The sequence below is a fragment of the Marasmius oreades genome, chromosome 3 (genome assembly GCF_018924745.1).
Source record: "Marasmius oreades isolate 03SP1 chromosome 3, whole genome shotgun sequence".
NCBI classification, from domain to species: Eukaryota; Fungi; Basidiomycota; class Agaricomycetes; order Agaricales; family Marasmiaceae; genus Marasmius; species Marasmius oreades.
Window position 1 is genome coordinate 1,983,884 of NC_057325.1, and position 26,131 is coordinate 2,010,014.

At 43.9% G+C, this 26,131-nt stretch overlaps 3 protein-coding genes across 3 annotated transcripts; 2 read left to right on the plus strand and 1 right to left on the minus strand.

The window, feature by feature from the left end:
- Nucleotides 1-14,389: 14,389 nt before the first annotated feature.
- On the plus strand, nucleotides 14,390-15,550 carry E1B28_005940 (uncharacterized protein; the record flags this gene model as incomplete). Its single annotated transcript, XM_043150543.1, has 7 exons — nucleotides 14,390-14,491; nucleotides 14,541-14,609; nucleotides 14,660-14,812; nucleotides 14,865-14,975; nucleotides 15,026-15,257; nucleotides 15,314-15,393; nucleotides 15,443-15,550. The coding sequence occupies 7 exons, from the start codon at nucleotides 14,390-14,392 to the stop codon at nucleotides 15,548-15,550; spliced, it is 855 nt and encodes a 284-aa protein (XP_043011631.1).
- A 1,457-nt stretch (nucleotides 15,551-17,007) lies between these two features.
- E1B28_005941 (uncharacterized protein) lies at nucleotides 17,008-17,572 on the plus strand (the record flags this gene model as incomplete). The annotated part of the gene is made up of 3 exons (XM_043150544.1): nucleotides 17,008-17,034; nucleotides 17,108-17,449; nucleotides 17,501-17,572. The coding sequence occupies 3 exons, from the start codon at nucleotides 17,008-17,010 to the stop codon at nucleotides 17,570-17,572; spliced, it is 441 nt and encodes a 146-aa protein (XP_043011632.1).
- A 7,174-nt stretch (nucleotides 17,573-24,746) lies between these two features.
- E1B28_005942 (uncharacterized protein) lies at nucleotides 24,747-26,118 on the minus strand (the record flags this gene model as incomplete). The annotated part of the gene is made up of 6 exons (XM_043150545.1): nucleotides 24,747-24,996; nucleotides 25,043-25,149; nucleotides 25,203-25,361; nucleotides 25,417-25,626; nucleotides 25,696-25,809; nucleotides 25,867-26,118. 6 exons carry the CDS (start codon nucleotides 26,116-26,118, stop codon nucleotides 24,747-24,749), a joined length of 1,092 nt encoding a protein of 363 aa, XP_043011633.1.
- Nucleotides 26,119-26,131: the final 13 nt, after the last annotated feature.

Genomic DNA, 26,131 nt, shown 5'->3' on the forward strand with positions numbered 1-26,131 from the left:
GAACGCTACGAAGCAATCAGGTGCGCGATCTTATACCATGCAGATGGTAGACACAACGGAAAAGTCGGTGACTGGAAGAGCCTCAGATTTATCTGATGAGGATCTCGCACGTATTCCTACGGAGTATCACGAGTTTGCTGATGTTTTCTCCGAGTCGAAAGCTGGGGAACTCCCCCTGCATAGACATTACAATATTAAAATCAATCTAGAGGATGGTTCGGATCCGCCTTACGGACCGATCTACTCTCTTTCCACAGCCAAACTCAAAGCACTTCGAGACTTCATAGACGAACATATCAGTGCTGGACTCATCACTCCTTCGAAATCCCCCTATGGTGCTCTGGTTCTTTTTGTCAAGAAGAAGTCCGGCGATCTCCGCCTATGCATCGACTTCCGTGGCCTTAACAAGATCACGAAGAAAGACCGGTATCCGCTTCCTCTTATATCTGACCTTCTAGACTCACCTCAGAGGGCTCGGATCTACACCAAGCTAGACTTATGTCATGCTTATCATCTCGTCTGGATCACTGCCGGAGACGAACCAAAAACCGCTTTCAGGACCTGTTATGGCTCCTTTGAATGGCGTGTTATGCCGGAAGGTTTAACCAATGCTCCATCTGTTTTTCAACACTTTGTTAACGATATTTTCTCTGACATGCTTGACGTCAATGTCCTTGTTTATTTGGATGACATCCTTATTTACTTGGATGACCTCGAATCCCATCGGGAGCATGTTAAGGAAGTTCTCTGTAGACTCCGAAAGAACGGACTCTACTGTAAAGCTTCGAAATGCGACTTCCACACAGATACCATTGAATACCTCGGTTACATTCTCTCCCCTGAAGGCTTGCAAATGGACATGGCAAAGGTCAAAGTCATTACCGAATGGCCTCTGCCGCATAAGATCAAGGATATCCAATCCTTCCTTGGTTTTTGCAATTTCTATCGGCGCTTTATTTACAATTATAGTGCCATCACTGTCCCTCTTACCCGCCTCACCCGGAAGCAGATCAAATGGAATTTTGGTCCCGAATATCAGAAAGCGTTTGAAATGTTAAAGGAAGCTTTTACTCATGCTCCTATACTTATGCACTGGCTTCCTGATCAGGAAATCATTCTGGAGACTGACGCTTCCGATTATGCATTAGCTGCAATCCTTTCCCTTCAGACCAAGGACGGTGAGATTCACCCTATTGCTTTCCACTCATGCACTTTCACGCCTCCCGAACTCAACTACGACGTCCACGACAAGGAGCTTCTTGCTATATTTGAAGCGTTCAAATGGTGGCGACATTACTTGGAGGGTTCTGGAGATCCGGTCGACGTGGTTACAGATCATAAGAACTTGGAATACTTCACTTCTACCAAGATTCTTACCTGTCGGCAAGTTAGGTGGTCCGAATATCTCTCTCATTTTAACATGGTTATTCGTTTCTGTCCCAGACGTCTCAGAACTAAACCGGACGCTCTTAATAGACGATGGGACGTCTACCCTAAAGAGGGGGACACCGCTTATGCCAGTCTTAATCCTCATAACTTCCGTCCAGTCTTTACACAAGAACAACTCTCCTCCTCCCTCTATGCTACCTTCCTTGAAGGCCCCGTCCTTCGTGCTAGTGTCATTATGGACATTGAACAACTTCACGAAGACATCCGAACAGCTCAGTCAGAAGACGAATCCCTTCTGGAACATTTCCGGTCCGCTACAGATCCCGAGAAATCCCGTTGGTCTTTAGATGAGTCTGGTTTTCTTCGTCTTGATGAACGAATCTACGTTCCAGATGCTAAGGATCTCCAACTCCAGGTCCTCCACATCTTTCATGACCATATTCTAGCTGGACACTTCGGTCAGAATCGTACCCGAGAGACTATCCGCCGACAGTACACTTGGCCACAGATCCGTGAATTGGTCCGTGATTACGTTAAGTCCTGTGTTATCTGTAATAGGAACAAGTCTCCGAGACATCGACTGTACGGTATGCTTCAGCCTCTACCAGTTCCAGCCCATCTGTGGGATTCTATATCCATGGACTTCATCGAAGAACTCCCAAATTCTAATGGCTATAATTCCATCCTAGTCATTATAGATTGTGCCTCTAAACAATCCATTTTCATTCCAACCGACACTACTATCACTTCAGAACAACTTGCACGCATCTTCATTATTCATGTCTTCTCTAAACATGGGATTCCGAATCATGTCACTTCTGATCGTGGTTCCGAATTCGTCTCTCGATTCATGCGCTCCTTAGGTACCACTCTGGATATGAAGCTTCACTTCACTTCCGGATATCACCCTTCGGCCAACAGACAGACCGAACGAGCTAATCAAACTTTAGAACAGTACATCCAAATCTACTGCAATTACCAGCAGGACAATTGGGACGAACTTCTTCCCTTAGCAGAGTTCGCATATAACAACGCTCCGAACGCTTCCACTGGCATCTCTCCTTTCTTTGCCAACAAGGGTTATCATCTGAACATCACTGTCCATCCAGAATGCGATATCGCATCCGAACGGGCCCATGAGATTGTTGTCAATCTAGACGAATTACATTCTATGCTCCGTGATGAGTTAACAGCAGCTCAGAAACGCTACAAGGAACAGAAGGACAAAAAGCTTATACCGCATCCTGAATGGAAGGTCAGAGACTGAGTCATGGTGACAGCGAAAAACATCAAATCGACTCAGCTGACCAAGAAGTTCTCGGAGAAGTATCTCGGTCCTTTTGAAATCATAGCTCAACCGTCCACAGTTGCTTACACTCTTCGGCTTCCGACAGAACTCCGCTCTATTCATCCCGTCTTTCAGGTCTCTCAACTAGAACCTATCCTTCCTAATCCTATCCCTAATCGTGTCCAGGACCTGCCCAGACCCGTTATCGTCGAAGACTCTGAAGATCATTATGAGGTCTCGGAGATACTCAATTCCAAAATCGACCGATGGTTCCGATGCAAGCTGCAGTACTATGTACGGTGGTTAGGATATGAAGGTACTGACGAAGAATACTCTTGGATCCCGGCCGATAACTTCCAGGCTGAGGAGATCATTATGGAATTTCACGTAGACCGGGTCCTGCCAGATCCTTATGATCCTCATTCACTCATTTCACTCTGTTCAATTTCAAGAAGAGTTTTTACAATCCAAGGCCCAAATGGCCAATTCGGTCCGTTCTATTTACATTTTATACCTATTCAGGTCCGACTTCGGTTGCTTACGTTCCCTCACTCTCCCATTTCCATATCTTCATCCTCCCCTTCATTGCCGGTTTCTTTCAGCTCTTCCTCGGTATCCTTTCTTTTTGGTATTTCAACTTCAACCGATTTCACAATCCTTCTTCTTTTTTTCGGCTTGGTGCTAGGTCCGGCCTCTGCTTTGGGAATTGCGATCTTTGAGGATTCTGCAAAAAACAGACAATTAGTTAACGAGGTACAAGTAACAAAAAGGAACTTACTTTTTGAACGACTAGCTCAGTTAAGAGCTGGTTTGTCCGCCTCTGCTCCACTATCATCTCCTCCATAAGCTCCTCTAACCGTGTATAACTGGGGACCGCTACGGCCGATCGACTTCCTCCAGCGAACGAGCAACCCAATTTCTTGGCGTTGCATGCCTCGCAAGCTTTCACTTTACTCGGCCCGTTGGGGATCCGACAAACGATGTCCTGCTCGGAACATTGCTTGCACTCTGTATAAACTGATTAGTATCAAAAATTTACTCAGAGAAAAGGCACTTACTATTTTCGGCCTCTACATAGGCCCTTTCTTTGGCTTTTCCCTTCCCTTTTGGATCCGGGTGGCCGTGTTTGAGATAACCCACGATAGGGCTCTTCAGCGATGCCTCGGCATCCCTTTGTCCTCACTGGTATCCAAGTATTTCACCCTGTTTGAAGGCATCGTCAGCATTTGTGAAAATTAGCTGTTTGAAAACAAATGAAAGAAAGAATAGTTAGAAAATTGTTGAACTTACCTTTTTGCCTCCATCGGAATCTTCCTCTCCATCATTCTCACCGGATCCACTCGGACCAGCGCTCACTTCCTTCCCTTTCCCCTTCACCTCCTCCTCTTCTCTCTTCAGCTGTTCCTCCTCCCACCACGCTTCAAGTTGTCGGTGCCTTTCGGCCTCCAACTCCTCCCACGCCTTCAATTTGGCCTCCACAGCCTCCGCTCTCTCATCCTCAGCATCCTCATGCGCATTCCGCACTTTCCTCCACTGCTTCATCTCCTCCTCCAGCTCCAAGTTGAACGACCTGACCTTCTCTTGTTCTTCTTCCACTTTTTGAGCCCATTCCTTCCTCAGAATCCCATCCGGCCAAGCACAATTGAACTTGTCCTTATCAAAAATCTTCGGCATCCAATTGGGTTTCGACTCGTTGAAAGGTTTGTGCTTGAAAGTCGGTTTGGGGATGGGTACAGCGAGGTGGGGAGGGGGCTGGACGATGTTGGACATGATGAACTAAGATGTGATTTGAGAGAAGATGCGGAGGGAGGACAAGGAAGATTGGACTTTGAAATTTTCATGGTACGCCTTATATCACTTTTTCATGTTTGTCTTGCTTTGGCCTATCGGCTATCACTCGATCATTTTACCTTACGATTTTACGCCTCTTTGGACTCCATTTATTTCCAAACTACTTACGATTTTTTTTCATTTCTCGGTTTCTGTCTCGGAAAGGTTCTTGAGGGCAAGAACCTTAAGAGGGGGATACTGTTACATCCATGCCGGTCCGATCTGATCTGATCTGATCTGGACCGACTGGTCACAATCACTTTCATTCTATTCTTACTTACTCCACTTACCTTAATCTCTGTACTATCCATTAAAGCCTAGGCTATCGGCTTGGGAGTCGGTGGTCCGAATGCGGATCCAACTATTGGATCCGTCTCAGACCTTGTACGATTCTATCCTATATAAGATGTACGACTTAGTAGTTACATTCTTTAGAATTAAACTCGACCCTGGTTTCCCAGTGACCTGGTCTAAGGCAGTTCAACTCAGGGAGCCATTGTCCAATAACTTCGGCTACTGTCAAGACTCCGTCATTCTCTTCAACCTCCTTCACTCTCCTCGTCGCTCTCCGACACACTCCGATCAACTCTGATTCTTTCCTCTCTTCATCTTAGATCATTCCTCTTTTAGTATATCCTTCCGTACATATCTTATATCTTATCTTATCGTTTCTCCCTTCGGTTCCGAGTCATTCTGCACGTCCTTAACAGAGTGCAACTGCTGGAGGACATATTCAATGAACACAATTTCCAGCTACATATACATGAGTTCTTTGCGGGACATCATCAGTTTTCCACATAACCCTCGTTCACTATTGCTAATGTCATTACACGTATACCAGCTGTCTCTGATCGCGTTGCCGAGGCAGTCAAATCAAACAAATATGTTGCCTTGTCTGTAATTGCTGCGCAAGCGGATTATTTTGCCCCTGATGAAGAGGAGATGACTTTCAAAGATGGCACATGGAAGGTGAAACCCCTTGACAGGAAAGGCGAGAAGTTCCTGCCATTCAACAAGTGGGTAGGTGCTAGCAAGACCTATGTCAAGTTGATTCGAGAGCACCATGGAGATCTAAGAGTGGTCAAAATGGAGAAACATTTTGAAAGCGTGGAGAGCATATACAACAGTCATGGCATGGCTGTGGCATACCAATATGACATAAGACAGAGAGAACTAGCATGCTCAAATCCAAGGCATGATGTAGCCCCCCTTGATTTAGCATCATTGACCTTGATTGCTTCAGTGGCAGCATCATCGTCAGCGAGCAGGCTGGAGAATCTTCAAGCATCTGTGAATGTGCTTCAGTCGGGAGCTTCATGTTCCTTCTCAAGCAGTGCATCCTCTCCCCAGAAACATAAATCATATGGCCGAGATCCTTCTCCCACACCAGCGAAGAGAAGACCTGGATCTGTTTCTTGCTACAGGTGTGGCGGGTTAGATCACCTCATTGATGCCTGCAGTGAATCAACGACCAAAGCCAGCATTGCCTGTGCAGTTGTAGTGAAACGTGGCAAACATTCAGCCTTAGCAGCACCATCTGGTAAGCTCTTTTGCTTTCGGAACACCAGAACATCAACATGCCATTTTGAATCCAGTTGCTATGGGCTGCATGACTGCAGCATCTGCGGCAAATCAGGACATGTCGCAGCCTCATGCAAACACTCCGGATGATCATCCTTGCAAGATAGTCACACCGCTTAACGCAAATCTCATTGAACATACACTACAACAACTTAATCTTCTTGACGACTGGTCCCACATTGTACATGGTATTTGGCATGGTTTTGACATGGGTATCTGCAACAAACCAAACTGCACATACACCTTTCGAGAACCATGCATCTTCAAAACTAGACCCAAAATTCATATCATCATACATTGCGGAAGAGGAGGCAGCCGGAAGGTACTCGCGATCATATACCCCTGCAGAGCTAGAGTCAATCATTGGGCCATTCAGAATGTCTCCACTAGGACTGGTGCCAAAACCACACACAAACAAATTTCGACTGGTGCAAGATATGTCATACCCCAGAAACAATCCAACTATCCTTTCCATCAACACCAGCATATGCTCAGAGGATTATCCAACCAAATGGGGAATATTTGACAAAACAGCAGACTTGATTCTTTCCCTCCCGCCTGGGTGTTGAGCTGCGATATTCAACCTACTGTCTCACCCCAATACGTCCAGACCAGCAATGGGCATTGTGTATTCTATGGGAAGGGAGAGTTTGGGTAGACTGTGCGGTGATGTTTGGCTTAACATCCAGTGCTGGGGTATTTGGCTCAGTAACGGACATGCTGGTTGCCATCTACAAAGCATACAGATTTCGGGCGTTGTTGAAATGGGTAGACAACTTTCTTGTTATATGGTTTCCTGGAGATACGTGGACAGAGGAGAGCTTCATCTCATTAACAGCATGCCTTGGAGTTCCTTGGAGCCTAACCAAGCTAAGGAGGCTAGCAATTCTTCAGAGATACATAGGCTTCGACTGGGACCTGGACACAAGATCAGTGTCACTTCCAGACAAGAAGCTCAATGCAGTGAAGAGTCTAGTGAAGACCTGGCAGAAGGAGGATGCCAAATTCACAGCGAAAGAGGCAGCAAGCCTTCATGGAAAGTTGGTTCATATTGCCTGCATTTATCGATTGATATGGCCTTTCCTTCCATCGATCTCCTACTTTTCCCAGATGTTCCTGTGTTCAAGGTCATGCCTGCGACCACCCCCCTCTGTCAGGAAGGACCTGTCCTGGATACAGTACCTCTTACAAGTGTCGAACCTGGTCATGCCACTAAAATCAAGGGAGCCAATAGACATACAGTGGTGGGGGGATGCCAGCACTTCATTCGGCATTGGGGTGGTAATTGGCCCTTTCTTCGCTGTCTGGAAATGGGCACAAAATGTCAAAATAGGTCCTGGACACCAATATGACATTGGCTGGGCTGAAGCAACTGCAGTAGAGCTTGGCCTACGTCTCCTCATTCAACTGTGTGCCGAAGGACACATAGGTTTCATGGCAAGAGACAGAATCGTGGCTCGTTCAGACAATGAAGGCATAGTTTGGGTAGTGCACAAAGGTCAGGCGAAAAACAAAGAGGTGAACCAGACCCTCAAACACATCTACCTACTTCAAGCAAAGAACCAAATTTTTGTCAAGGCAGTTCATATATGTCACGAATCGAATCAGTCGCGGTTTGACGCGTGTCAATTATCTCCTCTGTCATGCTCACGTGTCCATGTTGCTACACAGTCCCGCCTCATCCCAAAAAGGTCACCTGCCATAAATTTTCTTTTGAATATTCTAAATTACACTCAAATTGTCCTAGTACGACTATCTACTCCATGGATAATACCCCATGACCATGACACATGACCTGTTTTCATCATTTTGGCACTTCCATTTAGAAAAACCCACTAACTAGTTAATATAGCATACTATAATGGGTCCCAAAGCTTCCACAGGAATATTCATTAGCATATAACCTTGTGTCATGTGCCTAGTCAGCTGTTTTACCTACTATATTAATACAATACATAGAATATTCTATAGAACCCTTTAGTTTGTATAAAAGGCAGCTCAAGTTGTCTCAACTCGATAGCCTTATTATTTTGTATCCTTTTGTACCTTGTTGTACTTCTCTCTCTCTCCCAGCAATTGTGGTCTGCTCTACTCAGCTATCTCTGCTTTTTCCTGTGTGCCTCAAGCATATTTTCTTGCTTCATTAGCAATTGCCAGCCCTTTGCAAGCTTCTAGCATTTTTCCTAAGTCCCTGAATATACTCTATATTCTAGTCCTTAGTCTTTGCAACCTAGCACTGCCCAGAGTAGTTCTAATAAGTTCTACTTAGTTGTAAGTTCTGTAGTATACATTTTGCTTATCAATCTCCCTTTAGTATTGTGTTAGTTCGTCCCCGCTCGCCGCGTAAGCCTTAAAACCTCACCTTGTTGAGTGCAGTGGTTCTAGAGTGTATCGTTCGTTTCAATATACCAGGCCACACCAATATCAGCGATTCATTATCTCGAGGCGACATATCTTTGTTCCTGCAAGGCTTCCATTCGGCATCAAGAACCACATTATTAACACTACCACACCATCTATCGCACATGCTCATACCCTGGTCCTGATGGCCTTCAGCCCATATCAGTCTCCACGCAACATCCCACTGCAAGTTGATGGAAGGGGATTTCTCAAAATGAAGGAATCACCCCTACAGCCAAAATGTCGTGCAGATGAGCATATCTTCAAGTGGATAGGTGTCAACACCCCTCCAGCCAGGGTCCTTGATCATCCATTGCTGCATTTCATTGCAGAACGGTCATCAGAGGCATCCTTGAAAGACAAAGCAGGTTATGGCTCCGGTCTTTGGAAATACCATCTTTTTTGTGATATATTCTCGGTTGCTGAGTTTCAATGACTCCCAGCTAAGTTCCCAGTCTTGTTGTCCTTCGCACTATGGGCAGAAACTCTACGAGAATCTGTCAATGAAAATCTAGCTGAAGGGGTGCAGTTTGAACCTGTCTCAGTCGACGTAGTGCAGAAATACCTGTCAGCAGTTCAGGCATGGCATATTGCGCAAGGATGGAGTGCCCCACTAACAAAGGAAGATCATGACAGGATCAATTGGCGTCTATGAGGGATCGAACATCTACAAAGTTCGCGTAAACGACCGCCAAGGCCCCCTTTCACACTGCCTATGCTGACGGCACTCAAAGCAACTTTAAATTTATGCGAACCCTTCGACGCATGTGTTTGGACAATGGCTACATGTGCCTTTTGGGGCATGATGAGGTTTGGGGAAGTATCAGTAAAATCTAGAGCGGATTTTAACCCATCCTTGCACCTCAAAAGGGAAGATGTTACCTTCGGTAATGATGATCTGGGTAAACCATACGCTACCCTCCTTCTACCATCGGCGAAAACCACTAAACTTGGGGAAATACAGAAGGTCCATATAACAGAGCATGGAAACCTGTGCCTGCTAGCAGCCCTCAAGAACTTAGCAACAGTAGTACCAGCAAGCACAATAGACCCACTTTTCTCATGGCGTGGCACAAAGGGATGCATCGAACCAATGGTCAAGAGAGCTGCAATGGACCGCATCAATGCAATTATATCAGCATGGGGTTGGGGGACATCTTTTGGCCACTCCTTCAGAATAGGTGGGGCCTCTCACTACCTATCACTTGGGAAGAACCTGGAGATCATCAGACTAGCAGGCAGATGGAAATCGCTAGCCTATGAAGCGTATCTGAGAGCATTTGAGAAGGTAGTAACGAGGCACATGGACACCTCAGGGTCTTAGCTTCGTCACTGTAGGTTGGGTGTGCAGCGATCACGCTGCGGGTCTTTCCTCAGCATGGGTGAGCAGCGTGATCTTCCCGCATTCCTGGTCAAGCTAATGCTTGCCCCCAGCCCAACCTACAGCTCTCTTGTATACAGCTCAGAATCACAGAAGATGACATTGGAGTGTCTAGAACAAATAAGAAAAATATTTATATTACAGTGCTTTTGGTATATGTTGGCAGTACTCCGGTAAAAAAAATGAGTGAACAACCGGCTTACCCTACATATCAGGCCACTGGTGTGATCCGGCCTGAGGCTACTTTGTCTTCCATGTGTTTCTGACCTTATGATAATGCATGTTGGTGGTGGTAGAGTTGTCTATTACAGGCTAGAGGAGTACAAGCGGCTCTGTGCTGAGGTCGTGCTTTGGTCGCGCCGAGCCAGGCAAAGATCGATGATGTAGGTCATATACATATATATGTTCATCTTTTTTTTGGATGACTACTGTCAACATATACTCAAAGTGCTGTAAATGATGTACACTGCCAATTGTTGAACAGATCAACAAACTGTGTTAAGGGTTTGTTTCTTTAGCCTGGGTTTTGTCGCCATTTCTTACATAAGATTATGTAAACATCAAACTTCATGTTTTTTGTTTTTGTTTTTCTTCACTTATGATCTTTGACTTGATAACACACTAGCCTCCAGATCCTCCTGGGTTCTTTTTTGATCTCGTTTGACTGGGGAATATCTTGACATTTGTAGGTGAAGACAACACAAAGACCTAGCAAGTGAGTACAACAAGTAAGCTCCTCAATCAGACACGAGATAGTGAAAGAGTATGATAAAATACCTAGTGATAATGGGCGCTGGGAATGATATATCAACCTCTATCCTCAAGAACAAACCAACCTATCAGTGCTATGTGTAGCACTAACAAATCAATCAATCATCAACAATATAGCTATCCCAGTTGTGAAGAGTCTATCACCACTCAACACCCCAGAAGAATTGCAAGGGTGGAAATGCTTGTCAAAGGGTATGCTTCTTGTCTCCAAAAAGGGGTAATACTAAAGACTAGGGAAAGCTAGCTCTTAGTTACAGCTATCTGTGCTATGCACTTGAACAGCTAGGGGTTTTGTAGTAGGGTTGCTTTGTGTCCAGTGGACTTAGAAGGGAGAGTGGAAAGCTAGGGGTCCTCTGTGGACTATGAAACTCAATATGAAGACTGTTCTCTGAATAACTCCGAAGGTCTCTGAACTGTTCTCTGAATTGCTTGCTCTTATCCAATATCTTATCCAATCACTGATTTAACAGGGCAAATCTAATCTCTATTTGGAGGCTACGTGTGGGCAGTTGCTCCGAAACTTTCCTACACACTGGCAGTACTTGCTTGCCTGAACTACAGATACAGGCCTGATATATATACAATTTCTACACTAGCTTACAAATCGTCTTTGGGCTTGGCTGCCCATGCTGGGTTCTTGCAGGCGATGCTATCTAGCTGCATTCTCGCTCGCTAGTACCACTAGCATATGCCTCTGACTTTGCTAGCTCTTTCCGCCAGGCATCTGCACACAGTCTGGAAGAGTCTGGCTCTTAACATCACTGGTCTCTATTCATCGGTTAGTCTCTTAGCGAGAACTTGTATGGTTTGGCGCATGGAATCTGATTCTCAATCCTATCTGAGAGCACTAGCTCTCCCCACCTGTCTGAAGACAGTCTCTCTCTGATGCTTGCACATGTTTGGACACCTCTCTGATTGCTTGCACTTGACTTCATCTCATCCTTGGTCTTGGGTGTGTGTTTTACTCCTCTCCATAGCATCTGCTCAGTCCATATGAACTGCTAGCACTCAACACTTCAGCGCGCCTTTCTCTAAGTCTGTCTTTGTTCGAGAGTGTTCACTCTCTCTCTTTAGGAGTCTGTTTAAGACTTCATCCCTCTTAGCTACAAGTCCAGTACTGAAGCATAAGCCTCAACCTAATATCCCTTAATTGCTTTGTGCATAATAGAGTACAGAGAGTGGTCTTTCTGAATAGTGACCGCTCGCGTAGTGTCTTACAGTTTTCAGGCTAGCTCTACGGGATGCTCTCTAGCTGTTTCTCAGCTGTACTAGTGTACTCTACTAGTGGCCATAAGCTTTAACTAGCAGCTCAGGCTCACTCTAGTTCTCATACAATGTCTATATTGTTCCAAAGCACTTAGTATATGTGCTGAAATGGACATAATGTAGCATAGATGTCAAAAGTCGCATTATCTCCCCCAAACAAAAGAGGACTGCCCTCAATCCATTAGAATAGACTGGGCTAGTGTTGTGTAGTTGCAGATAGCTCGTGCTTGCTCTTCAGCACTCTCATCATGCCTCAGATAGTTATGCTCGCACTATTGTCAAGCTAACCTCTTATCACACACTCTCTCTTTGATAATCCTCAACGCTCACGCTGGTAATGCTATCATTGTCGAATTTGACCTTAGAACTTTTCGCGTTTGAAGCTCTGTCAATCGAGTGCTAATCTTCCCAAAATGGTTAGATTTTTGATTGCACATGACTTAATCACACCACTACTCCTATGATCCAAAGTTCTGACATCAACTTTCAATTTTGTTTCATTTTTCTCTCTCTATTCCATCCTGAGCCTCGAAGCTTTAATTTCTGAACTTCTAGACCTTTCTAGTCAGGTGCTGGTTCGATTTCTTACTCAGGCTTTACACATATTTGTTTTGTGGCGCATATGGTGAACTTATAAGTTCAACCGCCTTTCTTCCTTTCTTTCCTAAGTCCCCCCATCTCTGCTACGCTCTTGCTGTCTCGTTCGCTCATCCTCCGCTCTTCAACACCTTTCCCGATGTCGTGCCTGTTTTGCGCAATACTATAAAAGACTTCAATTTTTGCCCTTAAGAAAGAAGAACAGATAATATTTAGTGGAATAAGAGGACTAGAGATAGCCCGATCTGCTAGTCAAAACCCTAGACCTCTGTTTGAAGGAAATTGAATAGAGAGAGATCTTCGAGAAGAGTAATCCGAAACCTGTAGGACTTTGAGAAGACAGCTATTTCCAAACCTTCTATGTTCATTGGCCTCTCTGCCTTCAGTAACATGTTTTGGGTAATCAAGGGATAGTATACTATTTTATTTTCCTTCTATTATATATTGAGGAAAACAGATTACAGACAGATTGTTAAGACATTAACAGATATTAGAGCGAAGTTAGAGATCTGGGATTGAAAACTTCTGAATAAGATTAGATTACTCAGAGATAGGATAAGAGAAGTCAGATAAGAGGGGATTAGAAATAATCCGAGGGAAAGTGTTTTTGGACATTGAGCAGATTAGGAGAACAAGAGATATGAGATTCATTCGATCATAGCAGTGGAAAGATGTGGAATGGAAAGGAGCGATCAAATATGCAGACCATGCGTCCGACTTCAGACCGGAAGAAAGAGGGGCTTGGACCTACAAGGATTGCATATGGTAGAAACTGAGAAGACCGAGAAGAGCGAGGGAAGAAGAAGATTATACTAAAAAGCGACAAAGAAATGGCTGAAGAAGGAAATTCAATGTCTATTCCAATTCTTTGCTCATCTAAATCAGAGATTCAGTAGAAAATATGTTTATTATTTACTTTTCATATTTTCTAGTTCTCGAGCAGTATATAAGGAGCCCTGTAAAAGCTAGGAGTCTTTAGTTAGTACTGCCCACATTGTACGATTAAGCAGTTTAGTACTGCCCAAATTATACGATTAAGCAGGAACTCTCGAAGTGATTGGATTTTGCCCTGACTCCGTCAGTGTGTATTGGTTTTATCAGAACACAGATTTGGTATTTGGTTAAGTCCACTTGGGGGCTTTTGTCAGATTTGGAATTTGGAATTTGGAATAGTTCACTTGGGAACTCTAGGCACTTGGGCCACAACAGATTGTTCGAGTTTCATAAGCCAAAGTAGGCTTCAGACTGTTAGATTCGTAAATATATAAACAAAACAGATCAGTAGTAGAGAAATCTACTATCTCAGACCAGACTTCAATATCAGAGTTAGTTTTGTCTCCATCTCGAGAGATCAAAGAAGGCGTAACCTTCGACAAGCCGAACTTTCGAACCCCCACCTTTAGAGAATACTAAGAGCAATAGATTTGTTGATCTATTTGCTTGGTGTGTTTTTCTTGCATTACCGATCTTTTTCCGGTAAGTTCACTGTGGCGGGGACACTCCAGAATTTGCTCTGGGGCCTCAGCTTTCTGGTCTCTTTTTCTTGTTGTTGCTGAGGACTTCTCTAGTATACAACATGTCTTCTTCCACCGCAAAAGGCAAAGGTCACGCTCTCGAACTTCCTCCTCCTAGTGATATTTATCTCAAAGGCTTGGAGTCCATCTTGTGAGAGCTACATGCCTGGATTATTCGTTTGCAGATGAGCATCCCCCAGCCAAACTTCGGGTTCTCTGCACTTCAACAAGCTTTTAGGGAGTACTGATCACAGCTAGTACGTTCTCTATTCTGCTCTTTTCAATTCCTTATCTGATTCTTTTCTTCAGGAAGACATTCACTGTGCTATCATCCATTTCTCCGATGAAGTCTGGATCTTGCCCGGCATTGCCATGATGTCGCGGGTCTCGTTCTTATCGCAGAACTACAGCTTGGAAGATGAGCACTGGAGATACTCTCCTGAAGCCATTGCAGAGTTCTTTCGGGAACATGGGGTACGTATCACTCCTTTTCGGGTCTTCACAAGTACTCATCCAGTCTTAGGCCTTTGAATTCCCCCCCAATCTATTACTGAGCTATCTCTCCAATGCTCCTTACATGCGCTGTCCTCAGGTAAATTTGTGACTTTTTCCCTTTCCCTTCTCCACTAATTTCTTTCTTAGCCTTCTCGTTCTTCGTTCGCTGTTGTTCCGGTCTTAACCTCTCGTCCATCTGGCTCTACACCTTGCTCTGTGTTGGGTTCATCCCACGCCGCACCTGCGCCTGGTTTGTCCAGCATGGAGCTCCTAGTTTACCTAGCCCTTTTAAAGTGCAGGGTAAGTCTCCCTCTCTGCTCTCTTCTTTAACACTCTTTTAGCCGCTATGTAGGGTCCACCAACTTCGGGAGTCATTCCTCAACCAAAAAAGCTCAAAACTGGCCCCAAATCTCAGCCAGTTGTGGTATCTTCTGACAATGAAAGCAAGCGCCTTGTTACTAGTGTATGTTCTCTCAGTTCTTTTATCCTCTGCTCTTTGACTTCTAATCTCAGCCTTACAAGACTTGTTCCCGCAGGGCTCCCCCTTCTTCGGTTGAGGTTCCAGACATTGATCTCGCCCTGGCTTCCCCTCGAGCTCGCCCTTCCAAGACTTCGGTTAAGAAGGTGGTCGAGAAGGTTGTTGACAAGACTGTCTCTTCCTCTCAACTTGACGTGGGTTCTCTCTGGGCCAAACAGGGCACATCTGGCGATAAGTTTCCCCGGGAGTGGGTTAACCGGGCTCGGAGTAAGCCTTTCTTTATTTACTTCAATTCCCTCCAATTGAACTGATATCATTAATAGAGATGGATTTGCAACTTGAGTACGGTGACACTAAACTGGACTTCTTCCAGATATTAGAGGCCGCACGCTCCACTGCTTTTGTAAGTCCATCCTTCTCTTTGTGTGTCTCGATTTAACTCTTGCTTTTAGTTTGACAAATTCACTCCTTGTCAGGGTTGCCTTTTAAGAGGCTCTGACAAATGTTATCAGGTCTGGACTCCAGGCAAAGCAGCCAGCACTTACCGTTATCGCGGATAAACTCTACTAGTACCTAAATAAACGCATTTTTAACATTTTTATATATAATATAATCAAAATGGAGAACATAATATGAGGATTAGAGCAAGCCCAAGCTGCTAGTCAAAGCACAGGTCTATTTGCGGGTTATCCGAAGTATGAAAAGTACGAATTACCTTATAGACAAGAGTCTTCGATGTTCCAAAACCTGTAGGAACCGATGAAGCAGCCTTTTAAAAACCTTTGTTCATTTGCATAGGCCTTGTCTCACTCGCAAATACTTGTAGCAAACATGGGGACACTTGATTTTACTATCAATTTATTGATTTCTTTGATATTGGTTGAAAAGACAGAAACTACTCTTAGAAGTACATCTGGAAGTAACAATCGGACAGATGTAACTATCTAAAGTCCACTTCGGACTTAAGGAACGGAAATAATGCTGGTGGCTGTAACTTACAGCTGGAAACAAGGAAAGGGGCAGATGTTGTCGATGTCCGGTCAGAAAGGATATTCTACCAGGAAAGAACCATAGAAACGACCCCTGGAATGTAGATCGAACCATTTTGGACTATTCCAGATCAGATAGAACAAGAGAGAACAAGGGAGCACATGGGGACTCGCCTTGGCAACAAAAAGGGGTCAGGATGTATCCACATGCAAATGTCAAAGATATCTGACTCAGAACAGGAATAAAGAAAATATGAGGAAAAGAAATAAGGAATACTATATTCTGGACAGTTTTATATCTAATTGACATGTACTATACCTGATTAAGGGTACTTTGGTATCTCTGAAAGGGATTTCTCTATATTTTCGACTTTTTACCATATCTTCGACTTTTGATTATTGTTTATTCGAAAAAGCGTATATAATGAAGGGTGGTAGCAGCAGTATTTTCCCCAGGAACCTACGACAGAAGCCTAAGTGCTTTCACTAGGGGACTCTGGCTCATACTTTGCCCCACTTCTTCAAAGTTGGTGTTTGTATTTGGAAAAGATTAGATTTGAACTTTGAATTTGATTTGAATTTGTTGCCACTTTGGTACTTGGAATCCTTGAACTTGTAGAGTCGCTTTGACTCGAATTTGAATTGAATTTGATAGTTCTATTTGAACTTAGAAGGAATTGAACACCTCCTCGAAGTAGTGAACTTCGTAGAAAGCCTTTGTCATTTTGACTTGTGAACACAGAATTTGAATTTGTTTTGAACCATATAAAGCCCCACCTTTGAAGTCCTATCTTAGAGTTCTCAGTGAACCTTGCTGAGAGTGTCCATTGATACCGACCTCCACAAATCAACTACGCTAATTGCTAGTGTTGGGTTTGGTTTTGCGCACTTCGTGCTTGGAGTGTGTTTTGCTGCACCTAGTAGTAGTTTTTAGTGCCGTTACTGTCCCACCTGTCAGAGGTGCATTGCCCATTGTCAGAAGTGCTCGTTCAACAAGCAGGAAGATCCTGAGCAAGGCGCCAAACAGTATGAGGTATCTAGCAGAAATTCCCTTGGTAAGCACTCTCTTTCTTTTATTTCTTTACTCTCTTTCTTACTCATTGGCTAGTGTTGTGGTGACTTGCCGAGAACCTTCAACGGCAACTTGAAGCCTACGAACTCGCTTGCGCTGCTCAGATCACAGCTTTTTCTTCGGCTCAAGCGCTTTCTCAGGATATCCTGGAATCTCAGCGTCTTTTGCACTTGGTTGGCCACGATCCGGTCTCTGTCCTTCAAGGACTTTTGGAGGATGCCAATTTTGAGCTCTCTCCTGATCACTTGAAGATGCTGGCTGGCGCTCTTGGCTGGCCCTTACCTCTCGTTGCAGACTCCAGTGTTCACCGATGGGACAACGATCGCTTTATTTTGACGTCTCCCGATAACATTGTCCTTGCTGAGGCTCAAGTACCTGGGCCTTCTCAGCTCCCTCCTGTATGTTCCTCTTTTCTCTAATTGGTCTCGGTTCTTACATGTTTATGCTAGCTTCCTGTTATCCCTTCTTCTGTGCTCTTGGAATCTTTTCACCCATCCCTGTCAGCCAAATATGACTGCTAGTTAGCTAGGTTCCTTCCACCAGAGATAACCTAGCTAATAGCTTGAATTATCTGGATATTATCCAGCAGAACAGATATATCTGAGTGTGACAGGGGTGTTAGAGGTCTTTTAGCTGGATATATCCAGCAGGATGGTTTCTGGATATATCCACTGTGAGGGCTTCTGGATATATCCAGCTTGAGGATTGGTGGATATATCCACATTGGTTATTTCTAGATATCCATCTGATTCTTTTGCAATTTATACAACTCAATTGTGAAGTAAATCTTTATTGATTTAATATGTTGCAGTATATAGGTGCTATCATATTGTACTGTGTTACATTACTGCTTAAATTATATTATATTAAATGATATATTTTTACGAAGGTGTAGCTGTGCACAGGCCATCAAGTCCCTTTATGGTAATTCCAAAATATTCTGTTCCCACAATTCTAAAAATAACATCAGTATAGATGGAAGGCAAATGAGCCACTTTGGAGGCTATTTGAATCATTACAAATTAAGAGAAACCTGGAAGGACTACAGCAGCATGGTAGTTATAGAATTTACATTTGACTTGGCTGAAAATATGTTGAAAATGGGTGAAAACTAGATAAAACTGTGAGACATGATAGTTGTATCTTGGTCAGTTGTGGGAGTATCAGCACCAAACTTTGCAGATGTGTAGAGGGCATCAAATGAAGGGTGGGAACACGACTTGCCACATGTTTTAGATGTGTTGTCATATACATTTTATTAGAATACTCATAATCAATGACAGGCCTGTTAAAGACCAGAATGTGAGCCAATTGCTTAGATATTTTGGGAATCCAATCCTCTGATATACCTCTATCTATTAATAGGAGCTTGTGGGCATGGGGATACTACCTGTTTGATAATATATTAATTTCCACTTTTTGGCATTTTTTGATTAGAGTGGCATCAGAGCAGCTGAAACCCTGGCAGAGTGGTAGAATAGATACATATCAATGTTAGAAGCATATTGGAACATGCTAATATTGGTTAGCCAGTCACTACATAGAGATATTCATTTCAGGAACATTTGAATATTTTGGTGTGAATACTTTTTCATTGTTGTGAGAGGGAGACATCCTATCATCAATCCGATTGGAGATTCAAATTTAGCACACAAAAATACATATTCCCACCCACCTCTGGTATTTTTATCTTCTACCATACTCAGGTAGCAATGTATTCACCAATTTTCATGTTACACCGCCATATCAATTCAGGGAGCGGTTATAAAAATCAGAGAAGCTCAGAATCGAATTCAGAGAGTTGGAAAACCGCTAAAAGCACCCTGGGATCACTTAAATCGTTCAGAAAGTGATGATACTACAAGTTTTGCAAGTTACTGCTGATATGCATATAGTGGCAGTAAGGCAAATACTCCGAAATACTGCACATTATGTATTTCAATGAAAAATGATCCAAAATGGATCATCCTGGGGTGCTTTCTAAGGTAGTTTGACTCCATGAACTCGAATTTAAATTTATCCAAAGCTTCTAATCACTCCCTAAGGAGATACAAGAATATTTATCAAATTTTTAGTCGTGCTCTATATCTACTCAGGGATGTCTGGGAACGGTTAGGTAAGTTCAAATTCGAGTTCATGGAGTCAAACTACCTTAGAAAGCACCCCAGGATGATCCATTTTGGATCATTTTTCATTGAAATACATAATGTGCAGTATTTCGGAGTATTTGCCTTACTGCCACTATATGCATATCAGCAGTAACTTGCAAAACTTGTAGTATCATCACTTTCTGAACGATTTAAGTGATCCCAGGGTGCTTTTAGCGGTTTTCCAACTCTCTGAATTCGATTCTGAGCTTCTCTGATTTTTATAACCGCTCCCTGAATTGATATGGCGGTGTAACATGAAAATTGGTGAATACATTGCTACCTGAGTATGGTAGAAGATAAAAATACCAGAGGTGGGTGGGAATATGTATTTTTGTGTGCTAAATTTGAATCTCCAATCGGATTGATGATAGGATGTCTCCCTCTCACAACAATGAAAAAGTATTCACACCAAAATATTCAAATGTTCCTGAAATGAATATCTCTATGTAGTGACTGGCTAACCAATATTAGCATGTTCCAATATGCTTCTAACATTGATATGTATCTATTCTACCACTCTGCCAGGGTTTCAGCTGCTCTGATGCCACTCTAATCAAAAAATGCCAAAAAGTGGAAATTAATATATTATCAAACAGGTAGTATCCCCATGCCCACAAGCTCCTATTAATAGATAGAGGTATATCAGAGGATTGGATTCCCAAAATATCTAAGCAATTGGCTCACATTCTGGTCTTTAACAGGCCTGTCATTGATTATGAGTATTCTAATAAAATGTATATGACAACACATCTAAAACATGTGGCAAGTCGTGTTCCCACCCTTCATTTGATGCCCTCTACACATCTGCAAAGTTTGGTGCTGATACTCCCACAACTGACCAAGATACAACTATCATGTCTCACAGTTTTATCTAGTTTTCACCCATTTTCAACATATTTTCAGCCAAGTCAAATGTAAATTCTATAACTACCATGCTGCTGTAGTCCTTCCAGGTTTCTCTTAATTTGTAATGATTCAAATAGCCTCCAAAGTGGCTCATTTGCCTTCCATCTATACTGATGTTATTTTTAGAATTGTGGGAACAGAATATTTTGGAATTACCATAAAGGGACTTGATGGCCTGTGCACAGCTACACCTTCGTAAAAATATATCATTTAATATAATATAATTTAAGCAGTAATGTAACACAGTACAATATGATAGCACCTATATACTGCAACATATTAAATCAATAAAGATTTACTTCACAATTGAGTTGTATAAATTGCAAAAGAATCAGATGGATATCTAGAAATAACCAATGTGGATATATCCACCAATCCTCAAGCTGGATATATCCAGAAGCCCTCACAGTGGATATATCCAGAAACCATCCTGCTGGATATATCCAGCTAAAAGACCTCTAACACCCCTGTCACACTCAGATATATCTGTTCTGCTGGATAATATCCAGATAATTCAAGCTATTAGCTAGGTTATCTCTGGTGGAAGGAACCTAGCTAACTAGCAGTCATATTTGGCTGACAGGGATGGAGACTGTGATCTTGTGTGTAACCTTTGCCAAGCAGTCCACCCTTGCAATCTTTCCTGGTGTGTAGAGTTCTTGATAGACTTTACATGGAGGTTTACTAGTTTTTGGGTTGATTTGGTGTTGGTGCTACTCCCGTAGCTCTGATATTAGGTTGACTCTTGAGTGGTATACTTTGCCCATTAGCAGATAGCTCAAACTTTGCAACGGGAGCAATCTTATCCCAGAAGCAAGAGGACGGGTGGGTGCCAATCGCATTCTTATTGAAAGGATTGAACGAAACCGAGAGAAACTACAATATCCATGACAAGGAAATGTTGGCTATCATGCATGCACTCTTGGAATGGAGGCATTATCTCATGAATGGAGTACAATTCGAAATCTGGTCTGATCACCAAAATTTACAGTACTTCATGACGTCAAAAACACTCAACTGATGACAGCCAATGTGGTTGGTGACTCTATGTAACGTATCATATGTCTTGTAATAAGGAAATACTACGAACACCCGAAACATTGTCTACCAGCAGGGAACTGCTTGGCACTAGTCAACTTAGTACTTAAGGAGGTGGTTAGTTGTGGTGAACACAAGGGACTCAGAGGGGATTCTGGCAGGTAAGTCTGGTATAGACTCAGTTGATAGGTTGATTCACAGATGGGCAGTTAGATTCAGAGAAAAGAAATAGATTGAAGAATACAAGAAATACTGATAGTCAGGGAGAATAGTGAGGTTGGGAAACCAAGCAGGATAGTACATGGGATTTATATACTATTTAGCTAGGTAGTCTGGAATATTCTACTAGATGTGAGTCAGAGTGGGGCCTTCCAAATGGGTAAGTAACCTAGTCAGATGATTAGCCTTGAGGCTGAATCTGTGGAGTAAGATCTCCAGGATGCCCAGGATGCCCATGCAGCATGCCCAAGGTGTCCAGAGTGTCTAGAAAAAATATATGGGGGTCCCAAAAGTGTATGGTACGTTACACTCTAGCAGATTACGACTTTGTACTGGTTCATAAACCAGGAAAATCGCAGACTAAACCAGACTTACTTTCGAGATGAAAGGGCTATGAGAGGGGGGAGAATGATAACAGAGACATTGTCCTCTTAAAACCTGAATTCCTTTGCACCATTCATGCCACGAGTACTGAAGGTACTCCTGGGGACCACTTTCTGGAAGAAATCAAAAGACACAAGGCAAAATGGGAAGTCAAGGTCTTGGAAATGGGAAAAAACAAGGGCAACGTCGAGAACCACAGAGACTACTTGACCAAGGACAACCTGCTTTATGTACCCCCTGAAAAGAGCTTGTGGCACGAGATTGTTTGGTTTCATCACAACACCTACTTTGCAGGACACCCAGGACAGGCAAAAACCACCAAACTTATACTACGATATTATTGGTGGCCCACAATCTATCAGGATGTCAAAGCATACGCTAGGGGATGCCCTACCTGCCAGAGAACGAAAACTTTCCCTGGTAAACCACGAGGACTTTTAAGTCCTAATGTTGTACCTAGTCAACTGTGGCAGTATATATCCTGCGACTTGATCACCAAGCTCCCGGAGGCTCATGGGTACACCACTATACTGGTAGTGGTTGATCGACTTAGTAAGAGAGTATGCACTGTACCCACTTACGACGAAGTTGATAGCAAAGGAATTGTGAAGCTCTTCCTCGATCGGGTTTGGAGAGATTTCGGTCTCCCAGAATGGGTGATCAGTGATTGGGGTATGGTATTTATCTCCAAGTTCTTGAAGGCGCTGTACAATATCCTGGGTATCAAGATGAACATATCGACAGCCTACCACCCGCAAACAGATGGCCAAACAGAGTGTGTCAACATGGAAATCGAGCAGTACCTGCAAGTCTTTTGTAATTGGAGACAAGACGATTGGGACGAATGGATTCCTATGGCGGAATTCTGCTACAACAATCACGCCCATAGCTCGACCAGGTACTCCCCGTTCTATCTAACGTGCGGCTTCCACCCTCGAAAGGCAACCAAACTGTTCATGAAGACGAACAATGAAACAGCGGAAGAGTTCTTTACCTGGCTTAACTGAGCCTGCGACGACACACAAGCATGCCTCTGTCGCAGTGCAGAACTTATGAAGGAGTACTACAACGCCAAGCGAAGACCAGCAGAGGACTACAAGCCTGGAGACTTAGTTTACCTCGAAGGGAAGAACATTAGAACAGAACAGCCATCCGTGAAGCTTGGGGATAAACACTACGGTCCCTTCAAGATTATTGAGAAGGTCGGCAGTTTGTCCTACAAGTTGGACCTCCCCGCGACATGGAAGCGAGTGCACAGTGTTTTCCATATGGTACTCCTCACCGGTCATTGACCTTCTATCGCTGAGCACCAACAAGAAGATGTGTCCCGAGAACCAGCGAGTGTTGAGGACGGAAAAGCTGTATGGGACGTGGAAAAGATATTGGACTCCAAGATGGTGTACAATCGCCGGACAAAAACCTCCATCTTACTACCTTGTTAAATGGCTCACTTATCCATTATCGGAATCCACATGGGAACCGGTTGACAACTTTGGCGATGGTTGTAAGAAAATGATCGAAAAGTTCCATTGTTCCAACCCTGGTGCTCTACGACGAATTAACGCAATCTTGCCATTTTGACCGCGAGAAAATTACACCAAAAGTACTTGGAAAAGTCAGCCTTGGGTATATGGTATAACCACGAAACCTTTGAGGGTGAAGGCCCTTAAGGGGGGGTAATGTCACGAACTCGCCATACTCCAAGTACTCCTCCATAGTACTTCATGTGCTATCACGACCCATCCTCACACTTGATCATTTCGATCTTTGCGATTGTCCTCCCTTCGATCCCTTTGGCTCCTCACTGTTGAGCACTCTGTCCAACTCACAATCGCTGTAGACCATCGTAGATAGGGAGGCCCCTGCCCCCTCGACTCCTTACCCCTTAAGTAGTGTAGTATATAAGTACTCCAAGTGTACAGTAGAACTTCACTCTTGTCTGGTCAATCCTACCTAGGAGTCTGTTGTATATCAAAATAAACACGTGCCTTTAATCTCCGTTAGAGTATATAGTTACTAAATACGTACACTCACACCTCAGTGTCAAACCACCACTGAGGTGTAAGTCTTCTGTTATTTTCCCTTATTCAGAAGTACTCATATTACCTTCTATAGTATACATTCCTTTTAGGTATTCCCTATTATCATAGTGTCAAACCACCACTGAGGTTATACATTCCTTTTAGCCACTCTCTCGCACTCTGGAGCTCCGACGTTTTCCCGTTCTTACAAGCTATTCAACACTGCACATCACAGGTTATGGGCCCTGGCAACAAAACCGTGTCGTCCTTGACAGCTTTGAAACTGGTACAGAAATTACCTACCCTACAGGAGGGAAGTGCGAACTGGTCAGACTTCCAGAGTCATTAACCACGCTGTGTCCAAAGGACTCAAACGGCACCTGTTCGGGACCACACGGAAGCTGGAAAAATTAGTGTTACAACAAGATGGGAAGTGGTACACTGCCAATTGACGTCCAGGTTGAGGCCAGCTGGACTCAGTCTGCTGGCGACTGCGGGAGACCATGGACTCACGGCATGCCAACCTCTCGCGAGCCATGTAAATCGGCAACTGGCCCCACAATGGACACAGCAGAGCTGGTGTCCATCTGGAGGGACAGCTTGGCGTCAGCTACGTACCTCTGTGGTCACCATACAATCACCCCTACATGTCCATCGTGCTCTTCCATGCGATATCTCACCCGCGCTGCCAGATATCCGATGTTTGCCCTCCCACGTACATGCCATGCATCGGTGCACATGAGAGATAACAAGTTATATTCGTCGTTTCCAGATGGGCTGGCATGTTGTCCACAGAAGAATATCCACAAATGCACCAAATTGTCGAGCAGGTAAATCTGGCCTGATATCTAGTGTACACACCATGCATATGTATCATGATATTTTGTCTGATAGTCCACAAGTTATGGCCAGATAACATATATGAAATATAATTGATATACGACTCAGTACGACAATACCAACTCAAATCATCCCACCTAGCCCGCCAAACCTAATGGAGTTGAATGACTTGAAGGGCCTGACTGCACTTCTTCATCGTCATCTCCGAGTCCGTGATCCTCTCCCTCTCTGGTTTCGTCGTCGTTTTCAGTAGCTGCAGAGATGTTTCGAGCTCCAATCAGCTCGTCAATCTCATGTTGCATATCCGAAGGTTGAACCATGTTGTCGATCTCGTAATTGTTGATCCCATATTTCTCGCGATCCTGTTGAAGCATCTGTTTCACTAAGCTGCGGTAGGGTCAGAAATGTGAATAAACAAGGGATGGTAACGTACTCGTTGATGGCTTCCTTGTCATGTTTTGCGATGTTTCGGAGTTTTTCGAGAGTGCCGTCGACGTTCTCCCAATAGCTCTTGCCTTTCTTTATTGCATAGCAGTGTCGCTAAATTCAACTGATGAGTCATGCTGAGTTGCAAAGTCCACTCGGAGACGTACCAAAATCGCTACACGGCCACAAAGCTCTGGCATAACCATGCAGGAAGTCCCCTTGATGAGGGCATGTGCCAATTCGATAACTGTCTGGCATTCAGATGGCACCATCTCAGCCCAGACCTTACTGTCATCACCGTTGCACCTCATTATACTAGAGCGAATCTGCTGAACCGTGAATTTACGATGGACAGTGAAGTGTTGAACCCAGATAACGTACCGCTTTTTTCATGGTTGAACGTCGCTGAGTGAATGCGTTGCTGATGACATCTTTTAGGGCGGAGTAAGCTGCTGCATTCTGATGTATAGTGTTGGGAATGTCGAGGCCGATAGATATGAGCCGCTCGATTATTAATGATGTTGCGGATCCCATGTACGCGGAAAGGTTTGGCGATAGACAGGCTGTCCCGACGTCATGGTTGATATTTTTCTGAGTTAGTGAATAACGAGACCGGCGTGTATCAGTATATTATATGGTTGGCATAATCGTAAGGCGCACCTGAAGCGACTCTGAAGGGACCCAAGCAGCCTGCTGTGTGACAATCTTTTCAATCTGATTCTTGAGGTCCAGCTGGATGATATAAGAGCGAGCTTCACGTCCGAGGGCAGTATCCTATTAGCACAGACTGTGAATCAACGTGTACTGCACCAAAGAGAAATACAAACTCACATTGAGGAACGCCTCGACTTCAACTATCTGTTCTCGGCGGAGCTTCTTATTTGCAGCAAATTGTTTTGCAGCCTGAATAACATTTCGATTTGCTGAAGTAGATGACAAACTTGGCGGAGAATATTGTCGCTCTGTTTCTTCGTCATCGGTGGCTGGGCGAGGTCGTTTATGTGAACCGGTGGTCCGAAGTCCAGATGGCCGAACTTGAAGGTGAGCAATTCCAAATGGATCGTTGCTGGTTGGGGTAGGCATTTGACAGAGGAAG